A 24,560-nucleotide genomic window follows, 5' to 3' on the forward strand; every position below is an offset into this window, starting at 1 on the left:
GGCAGCTCACGGGGAAATACTTGGGAGACTCTACCGGGCGAAGACGGGAATAAGAATTGGAAGAGGAAGAGAAGAAGTTAAAGAAAAAATAGGGAATAAAAGAGAGTGAAGAGTTGGAGAAGAAAATTGTGATTAAGAATTAGACATAAAAAATAATTAAAAAAGAGTTGGGGTGAAACAATTATTTAAGAGAACGAAAACGAATAAGAAATGTCGAAGGTGAGGAAGACTCAGAGGGAGAAGGAGTTGGAGGAGAAGAGCAAGAAGGTAATTTTAAGGGTGTGAGGGAGGAGCACCATTATCCCAATCATTGCCACAAGTGAGTGTAGGCAGCAGGACATTACCCTTGTGTAGGCTGAGCCGTGTCTTCAAGGGGGCAGGCCACCAGCACGTGCTGGTGTGGTGACAGGTGGTAGGGTGAGTGGGTTGCTGTAGTGGGTTGGTGTTAAGGGTTGCTGTAGTGGTTGGTAGTGGGTTTGTGTTAAGGGTTGCTGTAGTGGTTGGTGGTGGGTTGTGTTAAGGGTTGCTGTAGTGGTTGGTGGTGGGTTTGTGTTAAGGGTTGCTGTAGTGGTTGGTGGTGGGTTTGTGTTAAGGGTTGCTGTAGTGGTTGGTGGTGGGTTGTGTTAAGGGTTGCTGTAGTGGTTGGTGGTGGGTTTGTGTTAAGGGTTGCTGTAGTGGTTGTGGTGGGTTGCTGTAGTGGTTGTGGTGCTGATAGTTGAGACTGAGGATGAATGTGGTTTATGATAAATTTTAAAGGATAGCCAGCTATCCATAGTATGTAGATACCCGTGACATCAGCTGCAAGTATGATGTTGATATGTGACTTAAGGACGGACAGGAAGAACCACTCCCAGGAACACTTCTCGCCCACTCCTCCTGGAATACTAAAGACGAGTGAGTGAAAATTTTCCTTTCTTGGTGAAAATTATGTTGACGATATAAATCAGTGGTCGCTATGTCGTCGTGAGTGCTTTGGGATTTTAGTTAATTTGAGTTGGGAGAAAAATCTTTTATGTGCAAATCTTTGACTCTTCGGATCCTGGTAATCGAGTGTTGTCGGGTGTTTCATCACCTTTCATTATATATTTACATTCCCTTAATGGTCATCTTGTCCTTATATGTAGCGTTATCCTAAAGTAATGCCCAGATTTATTGTATAACCATTTCAAATCTAGTAATTTTTTCCTCCATGTCTCTTTGCTTGACTGGAAATTCCCAAGTCGTGTAAAATCGTGTCCAGGGTGTGAGTGACGTAACCCCAGCGTGTGGCTTCACCCGAGAAGAATCCCGAGTATTTCCCCCTTTCCTTTGGTTTGTTGTGAGCTGGAAAGAATGGCGATAAATGTAGTGCCGTTCATCACACACCACCACAGCCACTATACATGTACCACACCTACCACACCCCACTAAAATACTACCGAAACCACACAACTCCTGCACGCTAACCATAAGACTATAACAGACACACACGACTAAAGCTACCACCACTATCATCTCAACCACGACACTACCACCACGAGACTGCCTCCACCACTATCATCTCAACCACGCCACCACCACCACCATCCCCCTAACCACGAGACTGCCTCCACCACTATCATCTCAACCACGACACTACCACCACCAGCATCAACTCAACCACCAGTACCCTCAGCAGCATCACCTTAACCACACCCACACACAACCACTACCATGCGCGACCACCACCACGCCCACACGACTACTAAATTCACACACACACACACACACACTACCTCCATCCCAACCACGCCCACACAGCTCCACATGCCACCACCAAACTCAGGAACAACCCAAGGTACCGTTGCTACGCCCACGACCAACAAGGTGAGCCTGTTGTGAGAGTAGGGCACCCACACACGCCCACACGACACTGCAGGGCACTCACACCTCGACTCCACCCTTGAGGTAGAGGAGCTGGCCCAGGTTAGGTTGTTGGCCTTGCCTGACCTCCTCTACCACACCTGGTCCTCCTATCACACCTCTATCTTCTACCACATCTGTTCCTTCTACCACACCTGCATCGTCTGTCACACTTGGTCTTGTACTACACCTGGTCTCTATGACAAGTGTTCTTTCTGCCTCAACCGCCCCTCTACCACACCTACACACCTTGCCCTTTACCACACCTGTTCCTGCTACCTCACCTAACGCCTGTACCACCACAAAGGACCTTCTACCAAACGTCGCCTGTGTTTAAACTCTTTATTTAACCCCTTGACGAAACGCTAAGCGGGGCGAGGGCTGTAATCGTGATGGCCTTGGCACTAGTGAGGAGACCTTAAAGTCACACAGTGTTTGTCCTCGAGACGTATACGATCATATCCTAAAACCATTTGTAATTGGTGTTTCCTTACTTAATATTATGTCCCCAGTATCTCAGACAATCGAGGGAAGAACTGCGTAAGGGTACTTCAGTCCGTCCAGCCGCCCTTGCTTCCGTCTTTCCGTTCCTGTTTCTGTCCGTCCAACCGTTCTTGCTTCCGTCTTTCCGTCCTCAATTCTGTCCTTCCGTTCCAAATGTAGTAGCCTCATTTAAACACAGCCTTAGACTACCGTGGAATGATTTCACTGTTGATGTGAAGGTGTAGCTACTACGACAGGTTCCTGGTGTGAGTGTTGCTCTGCCTAGGTACTCTCGGAGCCACGACCCATAAATCTCGTTTGTTATTTTTCATTTAATTTATTTAGGTTTCATGATGTTATCGACTGTTTGTGTTTACTTAGATTTTTTTCTGTGGTAGGTTTTAACCCTTGAGTAATGTGGGTCATGTTTCTTGTGGTGGTGGTAATGTTTGTGATGGTGATGATGGTGGGGATTGTAGTTATGGTGATGGTAGTGGTAATGGTTATGATGGTGGGCGTGTACGCGGCACCATCCACGCCCACACACGCCCTCCCACGCTACACACATTCCTCGCCCTCTCAAAAACCTGCCCTAAGGGGGTTGCCAGCTACCTTTAATTTTTTGACGGTACTTCCATCCATCCTGGTCGACGTCACAGTGTTTGTCTCTTAAGCCTTCACCTGTCACTCACTCCTGCTGTGTGGGCCATGTCCTTCCCCCGAGGATGGAGGACCTACCCGTCAGGAGGAAGATCAGTCTCCACCTACTACCTCCTCCTCCTCCTCCTAAACTTCTTCAACTTCCGAACTATTAACCATCTTCCTCCCTCTCATCTTTCACCCATTTCTTTCTCTACTACTACTACTACTACTACTACTACTACTACTACTACTACTACTACTACTACTACTACTACTACTACTACTACTACTACTACTACTACCACCGGTGCTGGTAAGCGTGTGGGTACCGTGGACGGGGTAAGGTTGTGTTTAGGAGCTGATAGAAAGTGTGTGGATGCCGTGGGTAGGGATGTGGGTAGTATTAGTTGGGTGTGGGTGGTGTAGGAGCAGGGTTTGAGTGTCGTGGGCGGGGTATGGGTGGTGTAGGGGCAGGGTTTGAGTGTCGTGGGCGGGGTATGGGTGGTGTAGGGGCAGGGTTTGAGTGTCGTGGGCGGGGTATGGGTGGTGTAGGAGCATGGTTTGAGTATCGTGGGCGGGGTATGGATGGTGTAGGAGCAGGGTTTGAGTATCGTGGGCGGGGTATGGGTGGTGTAGGAGCAGGGTTTGAGTGTCGTGGGCGGGGTATGGGTGGTGTAGGAGCAGGGTTTGAGTGTCGTGGGCGGGGTATGGGTGGTGTAGGGGCAGGGTTTGAGTGTCGTGGGCGGGGTATGGGTGGTGTAGGGGCGGTGGCTTAACATGATGGTGGTGGTGGTGGCTGGAGGTGGAGCAGTGCCAGCCCTGGGCCACTAAGGTGAGGACCCCGCCTGCACGCCTCTTACCTCACGCTACCGCACGCCTCGCCCACATCTCCATGAGGGTGATCATCTCCCACGCCCACAAAGGGAGGTAGTTCTGTACCCTCTCCCACACACGCCCACCAGCTCATATCCTCGCTATCGTAGTGCACGCGGGGGGGAGGGGGAGAAGGGCGGTCATTACCCACGCCCACACACGCCAACCATCGCCAAGACGGCCAGTGATGCGACACGGAACAGGTGGGATGCTTGGTGGTGTAGTTCGCTAGTTAACAAGTAATGTAATTGACTCTTTCTCCGTGAGTGTTTATTTTTCCTGGTGTGACGTCACGGTCTGGTATTTCCCGTGTGTGCAGTGCAGCGAGAATTACTGTAAAACATTAGGAAAATACCCGAAAATATTGACTGAAATTGGATGAGAATAAATCGGAAAGTGTGCCGATAGTAAATGAAAAAGGAAGACATTTTATTAAAGGTCAGTGATCGGTAAACGTGTGTGTGTGTGTGTGGAAAGGTGAAGGAGAGATAGATGAAACAAGAACTGAGAGAGACTGACAAAGAGAACGTGGGGTCTAGTTATCGGGGTCGTCAGCACGTGTGTCTCTGTCTGTCTGTCTGTCTGTCTGTCTGTCTAGTGTGGCACTTCAGGCCTCCCCATTCCTCCCTTCACTCCTTCCTCTCCTTGTCTTCCGTTCCTCCTGGTTTCATTTTTCACTTCTCTACATCTCACACAGATCTTTCTCCTCTCTCTCTCTCTCTCTCTCTCTCTCTCTCTCTCTCTCTCTGTGGTCCCGGATGTTTCCCTCCCTCCCTCCCTCCCTCCTGCCAGGTCAACATCACCACCCTCGTGTAATTTCCCCCTCGTTTTCCGCTTCATCCTTCTCCTTTCTCCTCGTTTCTATTTCCCCTTTCTCCTCCTGTTCTCTCCCATTCCCCAACTCATGTGCCTCCGCCTTTTATTTCCCTTTCTCTTTACCTCTGTTTCTTCCTCATTTTTTCCTTCACCCATTCCCTCTCTCCTATCTCAGCCATTACATTCTCTTCTTCTCCCCCCCTCCCTCTACCTTTCTCTCCTCCCTCCCTCCGTCTCTCTCCCACTCCCCCCTTTCTCTCCTCCACCCTGGCTTGTGAGGCAACACGTGGGTGTACGTGGTGAACTGATGATGTTTATTCCCAGTGTGTTTATATATATGCATGAACCATTGGTGTAAATTAAATCCTATCTAACCTAATTCAACCTCACCTAACCTCACCTAACCTCACCTCACCTCACCTCACCTCACCTCACCTCACCCAGTCCACGCCAATAACGCCACAGGGACAGCCACTTCCGGTGTTGTGGGCTCAGTTGGGCACCATGGTCGACCTACACACACCCTCTCGCTTGACACTAATGGCTTACCCATGCTAGGTTTGGCGTGCATAGGTTACCTTAGGTTAGGTTCTAATAGATGACGTTAGTTTCATTTAATTTTTTCACTGGAAGTTATCAGTAAATTGGTGAAGCTTAGACGAAGTGTGATGATGGTGGTGGAGGAGGTGTGTGGTAGAGGGAAGGGTGGTAGAGTGCAGTGGTAAAGGAGGAGAGGAAGTGTGGTAGAGAAGGAGAGGAAGTGTGGTAGAGAAGGAGAGGAAGTGTGGTAGAGAAGGAGAGGAAGTGTGGTAGAGAAGATGAAGTGTGGTAGAGAAGGAGAAGTGTGGTAGAGAAGGAGAGGAAGTGTGGTAGAGAAGGAGAGGAAGTGTGGTAGATAAGGAGAGGAAGTGTGGTAGAGAAGGAGAGGAAGTGTGGTAGAGAAGGAGAGGAAGTGTGGTAGAGAAGGAGAGGAAGTGTGGTAGAGAAGGAGAGGAAGTGTGGTTGAAGGAAGGAAATGGGCGTTGCAGGAAAAGGTATAGGGGCAACGGAGCAAGCGCGTGTCCATTACCCATGTCTGGATATACGTAACTCACTCCATTCCTTTTCATACCACTGATGACGTTGATGTTACAAGGTGACTCCATTAAATTGACGACTCTTACCTGTACTTGTATTGGCTTAGGTCGCTTTTTTTTCCTATTAAATATATTCGAGTTAATTCATGAAAAATACAACACGGGTATAATTTAGGTACAGGTATTGTACAGGTGTTTATATATTAAGTACAATCACGTATATTGTTTTTTATTATTGTGGAAGTTTTATATCCATGACTCAGCCAGATGTGATGAGCCTACCTGTTTATGTATTGCCATTATTTTGAAGTACAGTATTTCGTTCCTGTAATTGTACCTGTACTTGTGTTTGTACCTTCTAATTATATATACCTGTCCTGTTTTGTATCTTTGCTGTTATATCTGAATTAATCAAATTAAATAGAACAGTAGGTACCTTAGAAGTGGTTCCTGCTCAGGCGATAATAGCGGGAAATTTCTGTCATTATTGCGTTATATAAATCATCATTAGTCTGTGATCAATATTAGCATCGTCGGGGAGAAGGGGGGGTGGGGTGCAGTAGACGATAATTGTGGGAATAGGCGGAAATGAGTGATAGCAGCGGACGTTGTTGTAGTTTAGCGGGGGAAGTCAAAGGCAGTGAGGAGGAGAGAGGAAGGAGAAGGAAGGGGATGAGAAAATAGTGGGGAAGAGGAAGAAAATGAGAAGAGGCTAGGAAAGGGGGGGGGGTGATGATAAGGTGAGAGGGAGGGGAAGTTAAGATGATGTAAGGTAAAAGAAGAACAGGAAGGAGAAGGGAGGACTATGGACAGAAAGAGATAGAGGGAGAAGAGGAGAGGGAGTGTCCCCATGGAGTATAGTAGGGGTGGTACATAGCGGTCAGTGGTCTCTCTCTCTCTCTCTCTCTCTCTCTCTCTCTCTCTCTCTCAATTATTCCACGTTTAAATTTCCGCGTGAAGTTTCTCAGATTTCCACGTTGTAATAACCCCCAAGATTCCCACCTATTCCTGTGCCAGATTTACACCGATTCCTACTAAATCAGATTTTCACCGAATCCTAATTCAGATTTTCACTACTTCTTATGTCATATTTGCACCGATTTCTACGTCATATTTTCACCGATTCTTGGGTTAGATTTCCACCCTAGCTGTTGCCGTAAGAACCCGTCTTGCTGGCTCCTTCACGGCTTGAGAGAATCGGGCCATGACCTAACATGTTATGTGTTGACGTAATGATTACCACCACCGTCTTGAGTTATTACAATTATTATTATTTAATTAATTAGGGTTAGGTTAGCTATGTTAGGTTAGTTGTGTTATATTTAGTTAATTTCGTTATTTTAGGTTAATTAGGAGATTAGGTTTGGTTAATTACGTTATATTAGGTAAGTTAGTTTTACAGGTTAATTAATTATCCATGTCGTTAATATTCCGATATCGTAACTTAACGTAATCAAACGTAACGTAACCTAACGTAACGTAACCTAACGTAACGTAACCTAACGTAACCTAACGTAACGTAACCTAACGTAACGTAACCTGGACCAGTAGAGGTTATTGCACAGTGTATGATCATACGAGAAAGTTTAATTATTGAAAATCGATAAATTGAAAAAAAAAATGGGAACGAGCAATAATTTACTATATATTGATAACAGTTAATTGGGTAATATTCGGAAGGTCGAAAACTTTTATTTAAATTATTTGTGGAAAAATTAATGTACACTTAGTAAATTATAACTATATAAGACTTTGTGTGTAAGCTTGTAAATTAAAAACATGATAATGAGTATAAATTTAATATACATTGATCAGTTAAATTTAGAATATCAGGAAAGTCGAAAATCTTTTTAAAAATGTTAACTCATCTTCTTTTATAAGTTAGTATATGGTAAATTATAGAACGCGATATATTATTAAAAATATATTAGTTGGGTGACTTAGTTTTTGTATATGATTTTAAAGAGAGGATTGTTTTATGGGTGAGAATGTGAGTAACAGTGCCACCCATGACTGGAGAGAAGGAGAAGGTAGAATGAGTGAGGAGAAAGGTGAGAGTAATGAAAGTGTGCGACCCGGAAATAAAGTGTTAGCGGGTCACGTTCTCTCTCTCTCTCCTCCTCCCCTCACGTTCTCTCTCTCTCCTCCTCATCCCCTTCCTCCATTTTCCTCTTCCCATCCTATCCCTCCCTCACTCTCTTCCTTTTCCTCATTCCCTCCCTCTCTTAATCCCCCATAATTATTATATCCATCACTTCCTCTCCTCCCTCCCTCCCTCCCTCTCTTCACACCTCACCACAGGGTAGGTAAAAGCCCTCTAGAGACTGCCAGTGTTTGACAATGGCTCTTAACGAACACCATTGAGAGCGGGTGTTGTACACAGCTGCTGGTGTGTGTCGCGGCCACCAGGGGGAAACACGGGGACACGGGTTCGAGGGTTCAGATTTGAAAGAGAGAGAGAGAGAGAGCTGCTGGTATGTGTCGCAGCCACCGGAAGGGAAACACTTCGACACGCGTTCGAAGGATTATATTTTTCATCTTAACTACAGAGAAAGAAAGTTTTAGTGTGTGTGTTAGAGAGAGAGAGAGAGAGAGAGAGAGAGAGAGAGAGAGAGAGAGAGAGAGAGAGTCAGAGAGTCAGAGTCAGGAGCCGCCAGGAAGCTACCGGGGTCAGGTCTCTTCCCGGGTCAAATTTCCAAGAGGGTCGGGCATACTGCTCCCCTCTAAGTCCTGGACACCCCTCCCCTCTCCTCCCCTCGCTTCCCCTCCTCCTTGGAACCTGGACCCCCCTCCCCACCCCCAGGCACGTGAATTAACTCCCCCTCCCCTCTTCTCCCTTCTGGTACTGGAACTCTTCCCCCTGACACCTGAATTCCTTTCTCAACATCCTCCCCCTTCCTCCCCTTCTCCTTTCATTCCCCTCCCACCCCCTCCTCCTCTCCCCTTCCTTCCCTCCCGTCACCTCCTCTCTGGCACCTGAAGTCTTCCCCTAGTTCCCCCTTCCTTCTTTTTTATCACCTCCACTTCCTTTCATTCCCCTTCCCTTTCTTCTCCCATTTAACCTTGTGTACCTATTGCGCCACGACCCCAGCTTGAGAAGGGGGGGGGGAGGGGCACGCTCATCTGTGTTGGCGGTTCTGCACCAGATGTTAGGTCAAAGGTCACGGAATTTTCATGTTGAGGTCAATTGGAAGTGGGATTTTATTATTATTATTATTATTATTATTATTATTATTATTATTATAATCATTATCATCAGTGTAAGCAGCAGTAGTAGTGTTACAGGCTTGTTAGAAAAACATAAACGTGTACAGACAAACAGACCGAGTAAGGGAGAAGAAAAAAGAAAAGAACAAGGAAGGAGGAAGAGAGAAGGTAATGTGTGATTGGACACAGGTAAGACTGAGTCATTACTTGTGATAAGTGTCTCAAGATAATGATCCCGGGGCAGTGATACACCTTGTAGCCTCCACCTGTGACGGTCCCTTGTGAGTGGAGGATGGCAAGGAGGAGAAGGGAAGGAGAGGAAGAGGGAAGAGAAAGGGGGGTAGAAGAGGAGGGGGGCAACAAGAAGGGAAGGAGAGGAAGAGAAAAAAGAAGGGGAACGGGGAAGACGAGAAGAATATATATATATATATATATATATATATATATATATATATATATATATATATATATATATATATATATATTAACGACTAATAATAATAGGTGATAATAAAATAGGAACAGTATTAACCCTTTACCGGGCAGGGGCTCGGCTCACACCATCTGAATAAAATCGTCTTGAGTTCGCTAGAATAAAATACTTATGGGATACTTTGCCCTCTACTGTAAGATATGGATGTACTTATAAATGTAATAAATAAATAAATAAAAAGTGATAATCGTGGTAAAATTATGATATGTTCTCAATACCACCATGCTATTGTACTATTCCAAATGATACTAAATGTTACATAATACTTCCTTGAGATAAATGTACAGTATATATCAGGTGCCTTCAGTAGAGCTCAGGATCTCAACTGGCTCAGCCATATCAATATTGTTATTATTATCTACTCTGTACCTGTGTTTTTCTGGCTAAATGAACTGTTTCAATATCTAAAGGGTTAATGACAATGGTTTTTACGATGAAAAAAAAATTTTCGTATCAGAAAGATAGTCACGACTCCAGAGTGATAGCCGGATGCACACACTTGAGGGTGACGCTTGAGGGATTGTTTATGTTTTATATACTATATATATATATATATATATATATATATATATATATATATATATATATATATATATATATATATATGTGTGTGTGTGTGTGTGTGTATGTATGTATCAGGGAAATAACTGTGTACTTAAGTGACTCTGTAACGGAAACAGCTGTGTGTGTGTACCAGAAATAGGTGCGTGTGGTTAAGTATACTAGGGAAACAGCTGTGTTTACCTGAGGACAGCTGAGTGTGGCAGTGAGGTGGAGGAGGTGTAATATAGTTTATGTCAAGTCTTATGTTGCATCGTCCTCCTCTTCCTCCCTCCTCATCATTCCCCTTCCTCTTCTACCCCCCTCTTCCTCCCCCTCCTCTTCCACCATCTACCCTTACCCTTTCATTCTTTTCATCTTCCTTATTCCCCTTCCCTTCCCCTACACCCACCTCCTCTTCACCCTCCCTCTTACTTGTCTTCCTTCCACTATACGTTCCCTCCTTCTCTCCCCCTCCTTCTCTCCCCCCCTCTCACCTCCTCATGCTGCCTCCACCTCATTAAGTCGAGGTCGTCCATGTATGTAGGATATTCCTCAAAAGGAAGACAGGTAGGAAGAGAGGGAAGTGGGGGTAAGTAAGGGCCTACCTAGGGTTTTGCCATAAAAGGGAGGGGAGGAGAACAAGGACAAGGGCGCGAGTCTTCCTCCTCCGCTCCCCCATCCATCCTCCTCTTGTAGCTACGTGACGTCATCATTGATTGCGGTAGGCGGGGGGTGACTATATATAAAACATCACGGGCTATTATATTAACGTGACAGATGGGGATCGTAACGTGATGAAATAAGATTGATTTTTTTTTTGTAGTGCGATTCTATTCTACAGTATTGTAGTCGTTTTATTTATTTACTATTGTTTAATCATTGAAGTGCGAGTTTTTAATTAACGCCTTGATTAATAATGATAATATTATTATTATTATTACTATTATTATTATTATTATTATTATTACTATTATTATTATTACTATTATTATTATTACTATTACTATTATTATTATTATTATTATTACTATTATTATTATTATTACTATTATTATTATTATTATTATTATTATTATTACTATTATTATTATTATTATTATTATTACTATTATTATTATTATTACTATTATTATTATTACTATTATTATTATTACTATTATTATTATTACTATTACTATTATTATTATTATTATTATTACCTGTACTATTATTATTATTATTACTATTATTATTATTATTATTATTATTATTATTATTATTATTATTATTATATCTATTTATTGCTATTTATGTTATCATTTGTTTTTCTTGAGCTGTTGTTCACGCGTTAGGTTCAAGGATCTCTTCATACAGTACCTGGTGGAGAGTGTGTTAGTTTACTGTCACTAACCCTCTAGTGTTAATGATGACGGTGTTATTAGTAATTTTATCGAGTCCTGTCACACCTCACAACCAGTCGTGCCACACCTGACATCTGGTCGTGGCACACCTGTCATCTGGTCGTGGCACACCTGACAGGAGCTGGGCGTCGTGGTCGTCATATACAGGAAAAGAAAGAGAAAACTGGACCTTTGACCCTCGTTCTCGGTGTGAGGTCACGAGTGGGTCACAGTGCCACCAGCAAGGTCACCACCACCATCACTCACTTTCATCTCATAGAATGCCTGCCACTGAGGTGTACTTATCAAAACACTTATGTGATTAAAACGTATAAACATACTTTAGAATATTTTACGCATGAAGCCATTGTTTCAGCACTGGCTTCGCAAGAGAAAATACCAGAGTTCCATTACCAGCCAGAGTGAGAGACTGAACTCACTCTTTATACACTCGGCCGTAAATGAGTACACAACCAGGTGCGGTGTGTTAGTAGTGAAACAAACCTTGGTGGACTAGCTATGGGGAGCCTCCCAGTCTAGTAGAGTTTCCCCTAACATGTAATGACTGACACCATCACGAGAAAACGTTCTACTTACAGGGATGACGTCAGCGTTTTTAGATACATTATATTATTTTAATTGGCATTCTATTAATTATCTGTTGTAGTTTATTTTATTATCTACCGAATTATTTAAAATTACCTGCAGAAATATTCGTTATCATTTATCCTCTCCTTGTCTCCCTCTTCCCTCCACCCCACCTCACTCGTCAGGCCAGAGAAAGGCGAGGACAGAGGAAGACCTGGCAACAGTACTTGCCTTAGACCTCCCTCAGGGCGTTGGTGGTGATGAAGATGATTGGAGTGATGGTGAGGGTGATAGAGGTGATGGTGATGGTAGTGATGATGGCAGTGATGGTGAGGATAATGATGATGAAAGTAAGGATGGTAATGGTGGTGATAGTGTGGATAGTGGTGATGGTGAGGAGGATGATGATGAAGATGAGAATGGTGTTGGTGGTTGTTGGTGAATTAGGTGAGGACGGTGGAGAGAGGTTAACACAGTCAGGGTCAGTGTCAGTGGTGTACTTCCTGGTGAAGTAGGAAGGTGGGCGGGCACTGTCCCCACCGAGGCCGCCCACTTTCACCACACTCACGCGGCCACAGCTGGTGACTAAAGTGTTCCAGCTGTTTTTAGGGTGTCAAAGCTGGTGTTGCTGAGAATACGGGTGCCAAACAGCTGGTGAGGGCAGTAGCACCACACACAGTCGGTGAGGGCAGTAGCACCACACATAGCTGGTGAGGGCAGTAGCACCACACACAGCCGGTGAGGGCAGTAGCACCATACACAGTTGGTGAGGGCAGTAGCACCACACACAGCTGGTGAGGGCAGTAGCACCACACACAGCCGGTGAGGGCAGTAGCACCACATACAGCTGGTGAGGGCAGTAGGACCACACACAGCTGGTGAGGGCAGTAGCACCACACACAGCTGGTGAGGGCAGTAGCACCACACACAGCTGGTGAGGGCAGTGGCACCACACGGTGAGGCATACACACACAGCGGTGAGGTGGGACCACACACACAGCTGGTGAGGGCAGTAGCACCACACACAGCTGGTGAGGGCAGTAGGACCACACACAGCTGGTGAGGGCAGTAGCACCACACACACAGCTGGTGAGGGCAGTAGACCACACACAGCGGTGAGGCAGGCACACAGCTGGTGGGGCGCACCACACACAGCTGGTGAGGGCAGTGGCACCACACACAGCTGGTGAGGGCAGTAGCACCACACACAGCTGGTGAGGCAGTGGGACCACACACAGCTGGTGAGGGCAGTAGCACCACACACAGCTGGTGAGACGTGGCACCACACACAGCTGGTGAGGGCAGTAGCACCACACACAGCTGGTGAGGGCAGTAGCACACACACAGCTGGTGAGGCAGACCCACAGCTGGTGAGGCAGTAGCACACACACAGCTGGTGAGGGAATGGCACCACACACAGCTGGGTGAGGGCAGTAGGACCACACAGCTGGTGAGGCAGTAGCACCACACACAGCTGGTGAGGGGCAGTGGGACACACACACAGCTGGTGAGGGCAGTAGGACACCACACAGCTGGTGAGGGCAGTGGGACCACACACACAGCCGGTGAGGGCAGTAGCACCATACACAGCTGGTGGGGCAGTAGCACCACACACAGCTGGTGAGGCAGTAGCACCACACACAGCTGGTGAGGCAGTAGTACACACACAGCTGGTGAGGGCAGCAGTGGGACCACACACACAGCTGGTGAGGGCTAGGACCACACACAGCTGGTGAGGTCAGTAGCACCACACACACAGCTGGTGAGGCAGTAGGACCACACACAGCTGGTGAGAGCAGTAGCACCACACACAGCTGGTGAGGGCAGTGGGACCACACACAGCTGGTGAGGCAGTAGCACCACACAGCTGGTGAGGGCAGTAGGACACACACGGCCAGTGAGGTGGGACCACACACAGCTGGTGAGGGCAGTAGCACCACACACAGCTGGTGAGGCAGTGGGACCACACACAGCTGGTGAGGGCAGGTACCACACACACACAGCTGGTGAGGCAGTGGCACCACACACAGCTGGTGAGGCAGTAGGACCACACACCGCTGGTGAGAGGCAGTAGCCACACACACAGCTGGTGAGGGCAGTAGGACCACACACAGCTGGTGAGGGCAGTAGCACCACACACAGCTGGTGAGGGCAGTAGGACCACACACAGCTGGTGAGGCAGTAGCACCACACACACAGCCGGTGAGGGCAGTAGCACCACACACAGCTGGTGAGGGCAGTAGCACACACACAGCTGGTGAGGGCAGCCACACACAGCTGGTGAGGGCAGTAGCACCACACACAGCTGGTGAGGGCAGTAGGACCACACACAGCTGGTGAGGGCAGTAGTACCACACACACATCTGGTGAGGGCAGTGGCACCACACACAGCTGGTGAGGCATGCCCACAGCTGGTGAGGCAGGACCACACACAGCTGGTGAGGGCAGTGCACCACACACACAGCTGGTGAGGGCAGTAGCACACACAGCTGGTGAGGCAGCATTACCCACACAGCTGGTGAGACACCACTGGTGAGGGCAGTAGCACCACACACAGGGGACACACAGCTGGTGAGGCAGTAGGACCACACACAGCTGGTGAGGGCATAGCACCACACTGGTGAGACGTGCACAGCTGGTGAGGGCAGTAGCACCACACACAGCTGGTGAGGGCAGTAGCACCACACACACAGCTGGTGAGGGCAATAGCACCACACACAGCTGGTGAGGGCAGTAGCACCACACACAGCTGGTGAGGGCAGTAGACACCACACACAGCTGGTGAGGCGTGGTACCACACACACACATCTGGTGAGGCAGTTAGGGACAGACCACACACAGCTGGTGAGGGCAGTAGCACCACACAGCTGAGGCGGGGGACAATAGGACCACACACAGCCAGTGAGGCAGTAGACCACACACAGCTGGTGAGGGAGTAGCACCACACACACAGCAGGTGAGAGTAGGACCACACACAGCTGGTGAGGCAGTAGCACCACACACAGCTGGTGAGGCAGTAGGACCACACACAGCTGGTGAGGGGCAGTGGCACCACCACACATCGGGGCAGTGAGCACCACACACACAGCTGGTGAGGGGCAGTAGGACCACACACAGCTGGTGAAGGCAGTGGCCAACACACACAGCTGGTGAGGGCAGTGGCACCACACAGCTGGTGAGGCAGTAGCACCACACACAGCTGGTGAGGCAAGTGGGACCACACACAGCCAGTGAGCAGTAGACCACACACACAGCTGGTGAGGTAGCACACACACACACAGCTGGTGAGGCAGTAGCACCACACACAGCTGGTGAGGGCAGTAGCACCACACACAGCTGGTGAGGGCAGTAGCACCACACACACAGCTGGTGAGGGCAGTGGGACCACACACAGCTGGTGAGGGCAGTGGCCACACACACATCTGGTGAGGCAGTAGCACCACCACACACAGCTGGTGAGGGCAGTAGCACCACACACAGCTGGTGAGGGCAGTAGCACCACACACAGCTGGTGAGGCAGTGCACCACACACAGCTGGTGAGGCAGTAGCACCACACACAGCTGGGGGCAGTAGCACCACACAGCTGGTGAGGGCAGTAGCACCACACAGCTGGTGAGGACTGGGACCACACACAGCTGGTGAGGGTAGCACCACACAGCTGGTGAGGGCAGTAGGACCACACACAGCTGGTGAGGCAGTAGGACACACACACAGCCGGTGAGGCAGTAGGACCACACACACAGCCGGTGAGGCAGTAGCACCCACACACAGCTGGTGGGGCAAGCCACACACAGCTGGTGAGGCAGCAGCACCAGCTGGTGAGGGCATAGTACCAACACACAGCTGGTGAGGGCAGTGGGACCACACACAGCTGGTGAGGGGCAGTGGGACCCACACACAGCTGGTGAGGGCAGTAGCACCACACACATCTGGTGAGGGCAGTAGGACCACACACAGCTGGTGAGGGCAGTAGCACCACAGCTGGTGAGGGCAGTGGGACCACACACAGCTGGTGAAGTAGCACACACAGCTGGTGAGGCAGTGGGACCACACACACAGCTGGTGAGGGCAGTGGACCACACACACAGCTGGTGAGGCAGTAGCACCACACACAGCTGGTGAGGGGCAGTAGGACACACACACAGCTGGTGAGGGCAGTAGCACACACACACAGCTGGTGAGGGCAGTAGCACCACACACAGCTGGTGGGGCAGTAGCACCACACACAGCTGGTGAGGGCAGTGGTACCACACACAGCTGGTGAGGCAGTAGTCCACACACACAGCTGGTGGGGCAGTGGTACCACACACAGCTGGTGAGGGCAGTGGGACCACACACAGCTGGTGAGGGCAGTAGTACCACACACATCTGGTGAGGGCAGTAGGACCACACACAGCTGGTGAGGGCAGTGGCACCACACACAGCTGGTGAGGGCAGTAGCACACACACAGCTGGTGAGGGCAGTAGGACCACACACAGCTGGTGAGGCAAAGCCACACACTGGTGAGGGCAGTACCACACACAGCTGGTGAGGGCAGTGCACCACACACAGCTGGTGAGGGCAGTAGGACCACACACAGCTGGTGAGGTGGTGCCACACACACATCTGGTGAGGCAGTAGCACCACACACAGCTGGTGAGCAGTAGCACCACACACAGCTGGTGAGGGCAGTAGCACCACACACAGCTGGTGAGGCAGTGGCACACACAGCTGGTGAGGGCAGTGGCACCACACACAGCTGGTGAGGCAATAGCACCACAGCTGGTGAGGCAGTAGCACCCACGGTGAGGCAGTAGCACCACACACAGCTGGTGAGGGCAATGCGCACCACACAGCTGGTGAGGCAGAGCGCCACACGAGTGAGGCAGTAGGACCCACACACAGCTGGTGAGCAGTAGCACCACACACAGCTGGTGGGGGCAGTGGCACCACACACAGCTGGTGAGGCAATAAGCACCACACAGCTGGTGAGGGCAGTAGGAACACACAGCTGGTGGGGCAGTAGGACCACACACAGCTGGTGAGGGCAGTAGCACCACACACACACAGCTGGTGAGGCAGTAGCACCACACACAGCTGGTGAGGGCAGTAGCACCACACACAGCTGGTGAGGCATGGGACCACACAGCTGGTGGGGCAGTAGCACCACACACAGCTGGTGAGGGCAGTAGCACCACACACACTGCGGTGAGGGCAGTAGCACACACAGCTGGTGAGGGCAGTGGGACCACACACAGCTGGTGAGGGCAGTAGCACCACACACAGCTGGTGAGGCAGTAGACACACACACACAGCTGGTGAGGCAGTAGCACCACACACAGCTGGTGAGGGCAGTAGCACCACACAGCTGGTGAGGCAATAGCACCACACAGCTGGTGAGGCAGTAGCACCACACACAGCTGGTGAGGGCAGTAGCACCACACACACAGCTGGTGAGGGCAGTAGGACCACACACACAGCTGGTGAGCAGTAGCCACACACAGCTGGTGAGGCAGTAGCACCACACACAGCTGGTGAGAGCAGTGGCACCACACAGCTGGTGAGGCAGTGGGACCACACACACACACACACAGCTGGTGAGGGCAGTGGGACACACACAGCTGGTGAGGCAGTAGCACCACACACAGCTGGTGAGGGCAGTAGGACCACACACAGCTGGTGAGGGCAGTAGGCCCACACACAGCTGGTGAGGCAGTAGCACCACCTGGCTGGTGAGGCAGTAGCACCACACACAGCTGGTGAGGGCGTAGCACCACACACAGCTGGTGAGGGCAGTAGCACCACCCAGCTGGTGAGGGCAGTGGCACCACACACACACAGCCGGTGAGGCAGTAGCACCACACACAGCTGGTGAGGGCAGTAGCACCACACAGCTGGTGGGGCAGTAGCACCACACACAGCTGGTGAGGGCAGTAGCCCACACAGCTGGTGAGGCAGTGGGACCACACACACAGCTGGTGAGGGCAGTGGTCCCCACAGCTGGTGAGGCAGTGGCACCACACACATGGTGAGGCAGGTAACCACACACAGCTGGTGAGGCGTCCACACAGCTGGTGAGGCAGTAGCACCCACACACAGCTGGTGGGGCAGTAGTACCACGCAGTAGCACCACACACAGCTGGTGAGGGCAGTGGGACCACACACAGCTGGTGAGGGCGTACTACCACACACAGCTGGTGAGGCAGTAGCACCACACACAGCTGGTGAGGGCAGTAGCACCACACACAGCTGGTGAGGGCAGTAGCACCACACAGCTGGTGAGGGCAGTAGTACCACACAACAGCTGTGAGGCAGACACCACACAGCTGGTGAGGCAGTAGTACCACACACAGCTGGTGAGGGCAGTAGCACCACACACAGCTGGTGAGGGGAAGTAGCACCACACAGCTGGTGAGGGCAGTAGCACCACACACAGCTGGTGAGGGCAGAGAACACACAGACAGAGGGCAGGCATAAGGCTGGTGAGGGCAGTAGCACACACACAGCTGGTAGAGGCAGGCCCACACACAGCTGGTGAGGGGCAGAAAGGCCACACACAGCTGGTGAGGCAGTAGCACACACAAGCTGGTGAGGGCAGTAGCACCACACAAGCTGGTGGAGGGCAGCAGCACCACACACAGCTGGTGAGGGCAGTGGCACCACCACAGCTGGTGAGGCAGTAGCACCACACAGCTGGGGAGGGAGAGGCAGCCACACACAGCTGGTGAGGGCAGATGCCACACACAGCCGAGAGGGCAGGTACCACACACACAGGAGGGGCAGTACCACACACAGCTGGTGAGGGGCAGTAGCACCACACACAGCTGGTGAGGCAGTAGCAACACACACAGCTGGTGAGGGCAGTAGCACCACACACAGCTGGGAGGGCAGGAACACCACACACAGCTGGTGAGGGCAGCACCACACACAGCTGGTGAGGCAGTAGCACCACACAGCTGGTGAGGGCAGGCACCCACACAGCTGGTGAGGGCATAGCACACACAGCTGGTGAGGGCAGTAGCACCACACAGCTGGTGAGGCAGGCACCACACACAGCTGGTGAGGGGCAGCAGCCACACACAGTGGTGAGGAGCAGTGCTACCACACAGCTGGTGAGGGCAGCACCACACACAGCTGGTGAGGGCAGTAGTACCAACACAGCTGGTGAGGGCAGCACACACACAGCTGGTGAGGGCAGGCACCACACAGCTGGTGAGGCAGCACCACACACAGCCGGGAGGGCAGCACCACAGCTGGTGAGGGAGGCACCACACACAGCTGGTGAGGGCAGCAGGCCAGGCACAGCTGGTGAGGGCAGTAGCACCACACCAGCTGGAGGGCAGTAGCACCACACACAGCTGGTGAGGGCAGTAGCACCCCACACAGCTGGTGAGGGCAGTAGCACCACACACAGCTGGTGAGGGGGGCAGTACCACACACAGCTGGTGAGGGGCAGCAGCAACCACAGCTGGTGAGGGCAGTAGCACCACAACAGCTGGTGAGGGCAGCACCACACAGCGAACACACACTGGTGAGGGCAGTAGCACCCCACACAGCTGGTGAGGCAGCACCACCACACAGCTGGTGAGGGCAGTAGCACACACACACAGCTGGTGAGGGCAGCAGCACCCCACACAGCTGGTGAGGGCAGTAACCCACACACAGAGGGCAGACCACACACAGCTGGTGAGGGCAGTAGCACCACCCCTGGCAGGGACACACACAGCTGGTGAGGGCAGTAGCACACACACAGCTGGTGAGGGCAACACGAACACACTGGTGAGGGAGGGACCACACACAGCGGAGGAGGGCAGTAGCACCACACACGACAACACACAGCTGGTGAGGGCAGTAGCACCACACACAGCTGGGGGAGGGGTAGCACCACACACAGCTGGTGAGGGCAGCACACACACAGCTGGTGAGGGCAGTAGGTCAGCCCACACACAGCTGGTGAGGCAGGCACCACACACAGCTGGTGAGGGCAGTAGCACCACACACAGCTGGTGAGGGCAGTAGCACCACACACAGTTGGTGAGGGCAGGCACCACACACAGCTGGTGAGGGCACTGCACCACACACAGCTGGTGAGGGCAGCACGAACACACAGCTGGTGAGGCGTGAGAACCACACACAGCTGGTGAGGCAGTACCACACACAGCAGGGAGAGGGCAGACCACACACAGCTGGGAGGCGACCCCAGCTGGTGAGGCAGGCATCACACACAGCTGGTGAGGCACTGCACACACACAGCTGGTGAGGCAGTATCACCCACAGCGGTGAGGCAACTGCACCACAACAGCTGGTGAGGCAGACACACACAGCTGGTGAGGGCAGGACACCCACACAGCTGGTGAGGCAGAAGACACACACAGCGAGAGGCAGTAGCACACACACAGCCGTGGGGGCAGACACTGACAGCAGCTGGAGGCACCACACACAGCTGGTGAGGGCAGTAGCACCACACACAGCTGGTGAGGGCAGTAGCACCACATACAGCTGGTGAGGGCAGTAGCACCACACACAGCTGGTGAGGGCAGTATCACCACACACAGCTGGTGAGGGCAGTAGCACCACACACAGCTGGTGAGGGCAGTAGCACCACACACAGCTGGTGAGGGCAGTAGGACCACACACAGCTGGTGAGGGCAGTAGCACCACACACAGCTGGTAGGGGTAACAGTTGGGTAATGACTTGGCACCAGCTGCTTCCCGGCATTTAACTCGCGCACCACCAGTCTGTCGAGGAGAAGCAGAGGTTTTTAAAATTAACTTTATATAAGAGAGACAAGTTGAGTATTGCGGGTGACGGAGAGAGATGCTTTGTTTACTAATGGACGATAGTCTGTTATTACATGTTGGTTTTATGTTGTTGTGGTAATATTATTATTAGCTTCTTCGTCTTCTTTTTCTTATTCTTAATCATTATTATTCTTAGACTTATTTTTTTATTGTTTTTATTCTTATTTTTAATTTATGCCTATTCTTATTTTTATCAGTATTTTAATCTTATTATTCATTAATCATTATTACGTATTATGATTAATGATTTTATTTGTGAATGTTTTAAATTATTATTATTATTATTATTATTATTATTATTATTATTATTATTATTATTATTATTATCATTATTATTATTATTATTATTATTATATCATAGGACCAGTAGTCATTCTTCTCACCACCGTTGCTAACAACTTATGGATACATTATTGCTTATTTTTCATTTATTATTGTTAAACAGTCTGGTTATTAGATCAGCCACATAGTGATCACAACATGTCTGGTGCCTCGTAACGGGAGATGGAACTGTTTAATTCATTATGTGTGCGTGTGTGTGTGTGTGTGTGTAAAATGTGATTGCATGATTGTGTGTATGTATATGTGTGTGTGTGTGTGTGTGATTAGTATCGTAATTTGTGTTATTATGCATTACATCATCTGGTTAGCATTTTACCGTGTTATCACTAGTTATTGCTCGTTATGCACGTTATTATTAATCACTTTTATCTTGTAATTATTTTATTTGTGGAGTATTTTGGCGACACGAACAAACACAGTAATGATTTTCTTTGTTTGTCGCAAAGATATAATTATATTTACTGACGCCGGATGTTGCTAGGTTTTACAACGGCTTGAGTTAACAAAAGCGAATATCCGGTTACTGTACCTTAGTAGTTTACATGATGGAAAAAAACAGATAATTATGACGATAGTAATAATTAATAAAAATAATAATGATAATAATAATGATAATGATTAAAGTAACTGTGATAATAATGTGTGTGTGTGTGTGTGTGTGTGTGTGTGTGTGTTTATGGTGTGTGATTCCATTTATTTCTGTGTCTCTTTATTTGAATGTTTCCGTAAATGAGTGTATTATCTCTTTCTACAAGTCACAAAGTGATGCAACAACAACAGAGACAGAGGAAATATACACTACTGGCCTGTGTATATACTCTTACTGAGAGAGAGAGAGAGAGAGAGAGAGAGAGAGAGAGAGAGAGAGAGAGAGATCGTCCACCAAGATGTGTACAAAGGCGGAGACGAAATTGGCTTCAGTATCGCAGGAGAGACAGTTCCTTTTTGGTTTCAGTTATGGAAATTATTTAACTCTACGGTCTTTGAGAGTCCGTCCCGGCATATTGTATTTTTAGTCTTAAGTTAACTTGCTCTCTTGGTAGATGCCAGGCGGAGGTTATTACTGCGCCGGGCGGGCAATTTGTCCTGCTTTTTTTTGGGGGTTTTGTGCTGGTGGTGGTGGTTGTGGTAATGTTTGTGGTGGTAGTAGTGGTGGTGGTTGTTGCGGAGATAGTAGTGGTTGTGGTGGTAGTAGTGGTGGTGGTTGTTGCGGAGATAGTAGTGGTGGTGGTGGTAGTAGTGGTTGTGGTTGCTGTGGAGATAGTAGTAGTGGTGGTTGTTGTTGGGGAGGTAGTAGTGGTTGTGGTGTTGTTTATGGCGTACGTAGAGGGTACATGGTGAGGATCATCAGAGGAACCCCCTGACGGTGACGTATCCATAGGTCGAGTAATACAACTGCCCAGGACCTCACAGGAAGGTGTTGTAAACAAGTGAGCATAAATAGACACACCTCGTTGGCAAGAGGCAGACGATGGCGGTATATATAAACCTGTATATATATCACAGCCAACGTCCTCATCAATCACACAATCTTCGGCGCATATCAGATGAGATTGTTGAGTTAATTTTGTACGAGGAAGTGTTGGAAATAATGAGACCGAGCTGTCAAGAGTGGAAGGGAACTGTGAAATGAGCTATCATAGGAGGGGGAGGATAGGAAGGCAGTAAATATATATATATATATATTGCGCAGTGAGTGAGGTGCTCGTGACGGAGGCCCAGTGGAGGAAGATCTGTCACTTGTTAACCCTTGGCTCTCACGCTCTCAACCAGATGTTATTGTAAACACGGCAGATAATACCGGTCGTGTAAGGTAGGAGAAGGGAGAGACACAGAAAGGGATGCGAAAGAAACAGAGAAGGGAAGAGGGAATAATATAAAGTTGAAGCATGCGAGGGAGAGAGCCACGGTACTACAGTATAATGGAACATAAGAAAGAATATATAATTTCCTCTCGTAAATCAGACGACAATTATTATTCATACCGTGAGCTGCACCTCGTCCCTGTGGGGGGTCAGGTCACGGTCTGGTGGGGGTAGTGATCACCAGAAAAGGATGTCAAGATTTTTGTCCCATCTTTACAACTAACCATCAATTATATCTTAATTATTATGATGATGGACGCGGCCATAAGTCCCAGGTCTCTTACAGTAGGTCTTGGTGATGGCTGGGGTGCTGGCTGCGAGTCTTTACATTTTTTTTTAATATTAATTTTGCCACTTACAGCGGCTAGTTTGTTGTGCACCCCATTGTCATCATGTAAGCGGTAGCGCAAAACGATTACAGATTAGAGTTCACAAAGGGTCTGTAGAACTAACCCCCGTGGTCAGGATGTTATGGCATTGAATGTTAGAGTATCTCAAATAAATTCTTTATTTAGTTCTGGACACAGAGGGTAACTTATTTGTAACGGCGTGAGTACAGGCGTGTCTCTACAGCGAAGCCTTGTATGTCTTTATCATATATATATCTGTGTGTGAGAAACTAATAAACGGGTCTATTGAAATTCGCAGTAATTAGGCTATTTTAATGAAACTCCGCCTCTATACAGTACAGTAGCCTAGCAGCCTAAGACAGAAGCGACTGTATCTGTTTGTGTTCTGTATGTGTGTACAGTATATGTGTATGTGTATTTGCGTACAACCAGAATACTTCTAAATTAATGAATTCATATAATGAAACTACACACACACACACACACACACACACACACACACTCACACCTCACACTTCTCTCTCTCTCAACTCCTGAGACAGTGATTAAATTTTTTTTTACAATCTGACCAATATCAAACTTACTGCACAGTCACACAGTGAGGCCAAAATCTGACAGACCAAGGCATTTGTACCCAGGAAAAGACAAATTAGAATGTAGATATTTGGAATAAATTTAACGTATACAAACAAAAATAATACCACTAGGGTTTAAATAGTTGTAGTCAATATAATTCTATCACACATCACACCTAACCACCGACTTTACCTGATGTAGTCAGTAATCGGACACCGGCACTGTAAGAACGACTGTGCTGGTCGTATACCCCTGACAAGCAAATAAATGTCACCTGAGGACTACAACTATTATTATTGGGCAGCAAATAGAGACATAACTCATGGGGTGTTATGCACTGGGCGTCATCCACTGTGTGTGTCAACTATTTGGCATGAGAGTGAGGGTGTTGAGTCTCGCGGGTATTTCTGTTGACAGTTATGCATACGTACACGGGGGATAAACAATAACGCCGTCCATCTTGCTGTTATTTCTGTTGTGGTTTTTGTTCCTGTTTTAATGTGTTACTGTCCTTGTTATTCCTCTTACTGTTAATGTTTTGATGTAGTTTCTTCTTCTCTTTGTTGCTTCTGTTCCTGGCTCTGTTTTTTGTTGCCGTTATTATATTTCCGTTGTCAGCAGACTTACGTATTTCCAGATAGATTTGTCGTCTTGTCCGCCGGT

The 24,560-nt window shown here is 48.9% G+C and overlaps 1 protein-coding gene across 1 annotated transcript in view; it reads left to right on the forward strand.

The window, feature by feature from the left end:
- Positions 1–809: 809 nt before the first annotated feature.
- LOC121867324 (tensin-1-like) overlaps positions 810–24,560 on the forward strand; it is a 108,209-nt gene continuing 84,458 nt past the window's right edge. Inside the window, exon 1 of the mRNA XM_042367271.1 lies at positions 810–894. Within this exon, the coding sequence (XP_042223205.1) occupies positions 810–894 (85 nt within the window). The remainder of the gene's footprint in view (positions 895–24,560) is intronic.

The sequence above is a fragment of the Homarus americanus genome, unplaced genomic scaffold, assembly GCF_018991925.1.
Source record: "Homarus americanus isolate GMGI-L3 unplaced genomic scaffold, GMGI_Hamer_2.0 scaffold51859, whole genome shotgun sequence".
NCBI lineage: Eukaryota > Metazoa > Arthropoda > Malacostraca > Decapoda > Nephropidae > Homarus > Homarus americanus.